This window comes from Entamoeba invadens, assembly GCF_000330505.1.
Source record: "Entamoeba invadens IP1 unplaced genomic scaffold scaff_1105074726025, whole genome shotgun sequence".
Classification (NCBI taxonomy): domain Eukaryota; phylum Evosea; order Mastigamoebida; family Endamoebidae; genus Entamoeba; species Entamoeba invadens.
In genome coordinates, this window is record NW_004443750.1 from 78,401 (window position 1) to 80,559 (window position 2,159).

At 24.8% G+C, this 2,159-nt stretch overlaps 1 protein-coding gene across 1 annotated transcript; it reads left to right on the top strand.

Moving 5' to 3' along the window:
• Positions 1-576: 576 nt before the first annotated feature.
• Positions 577-888, top strand: EIN_042980 (thioredoxin, putative; the record flags this gene model as incomplete). Its single annotated transcript, XM_004261302.1, has 1 exon — positions 577-888. The coding sequence occupies one exon, from the start codon at positions 577-579 to the stop codon at positions 886-888; it is 312 nt and encodes a 103-aa protein (XP_004261350.1).
• Between the last annotated feature and the right edge of the window lie 1,271 nt (positions 889-2,159).

Sequence of the window (2,159 nt, forward strand, 5' to 3'; positions counted from 1 at the left end):
TAATTTTTAATTTGTTAAATAGTTTAATTTTTTTGTTTGCTTTAAGGAGTTCTGCTTTTATAATAAAATATATTTTTATTTAATTAAAAAAAACAATATATATATATATTGGTTTTTTAATTAAATGGAATTTCAAGTTTGTTGTCTGAGTTATTGTTTTGGGCATTTTTATGTTTTAAATCTGATTTATTTTAAATGATCATATTTGTTATTTTCGAAGGAAGGAATCAAAAGGAAGAAAAAACAAATAACATTTTTTGAATGGCTGCAAAAAGCGGGCAAGTGTTATTTGAATTTTCCCGCGGCAATTGAATTTATTAAGCCCAACAACCCCAAATTCTAGAAGACGGGCCCGATGTCTAATTATAATGTTTAGAATATTGTTGTGAATAAAAGTTTTATTATTTTGTTTCTAAAAACATCAATATCTTATATTAATATAATCATATTAAATAGAAAAATATATATAAATTTTGTAAAGTGAATTGTTTCCAAAAGACCAGAAAAAAAACGCGAAAAAAGTGACCAGAACAATTCTCAATAATTAAAAAAAAGGTTTTTAATTTTCAACACACAATGCCAGTGACTTACACAACAGACGTCGCCTTAGTCAAAGGGACTATAGCGAACAACAAGAATGTTCTTGTAGTATTTTACTCTCCCAAATGTGTCCAGTGCAAGGCGAGTGCTCCAATGTTGGAGAAACTTTCAGAAAAACACAAGAATCTCAAGTTCTTCAAGGTCGATGCAACAACAGCAACAGAGTTTGCTGCTGAGTTCCAAATCACATCACTGCCTACATTCGTCTTTTTTCAAGACCAGAAGGTTGTCAAGAAGGCGCCTGGAATCCCAGATGCACTTAAAGAGATTATTGGCATGTCTCAATAATTAATTTTTATAAATTTTAATTGATAACCAACATCAAAACAAAAACAAATGTTTTTTATTTGTAAAGATGCAATAACTGTTTACTAAAAACATAAAAAAAATTGATAATAGATTTAAAACTAAAGTCTTGATTAATACTCGAATAAAATATGAATGTTTAAAAAATGGAGTATTTGTATTGTAACTTTGAATAATATAAAAAAATTAATAGTAAGTGAATTAAGAACACTTGTTATTTTTGAAAGAAAACAAAAAGTGGTTTTAGACGTCCATATTTCGAGGCTGATTATAACTAAAAATATAACAAATCTTTTGTCATTAAACAAAACATAAAATGTATTTTCATCATTTCAGAGACTTGATGAGATCATTTAAAAAATATTTATAACGTTATTTTATATAATAATCACTAATATAAACAACATCTCAAACATAAATCAACAATCAAGTTGGTTTTAAATTTAACACAAAAAGATAACAAAAAGATATATACAGTCAAAGTCGCTTATTTGTGGGTTTTCTTCATGGGTCGGCACAATTCTGGTTTTCAAAATTAACAAGAAAAAACAAAATTTGTGGCAATTTAATTGAAAAAATACCATTATTTTTATGAAAAAAACAATTTTGTTGATAACTGAGCAAATAATCGGGTTATGAAAAACATTGATAAATAAATAAAAGACTTTCTATTTTTTAAAAAAATGTGTTGTTTAAAGGCTAAACAAAATACAAAATGTTTATTTTTTATTTGTGTTTTATACTTATTTTCGTTTTTTGGTCACGAGTAAATTGCTCAAAAAACAATATGGGTGCAAACTCAAATTATAGTAAACATAATCTATACAAAGTTTATCAAACAAATAATAACAATAAATAATAAGATACAATTAAGATACTATAATTGAAAACAACTATAACTTATTATTTATTTTATTAACAGACACAACAATTTTTTTTACTTGAATATTAAAAATTGAAATAATCTCATTTTCTTTGTTAAATAACAAAACAAACACTGCCAATATTTATAAGAACATTTATTTGACATGTTAGTTGGCTACTTATATTGACCATAGATAAAAATTTACTGGTAAACAGAAAACTTTTCAATTGCAATTAATTTCAATTATTTTATTATTTTTAAGTTGTTAAATTTTTTATAATAACCACAATTTAACCATTAAATTATCAAATTAATAATCAGGACACTTAAAACACATAGTTTTACATTTGCTATAACAATCACAAATACATCAAACTGAGTGCATGAT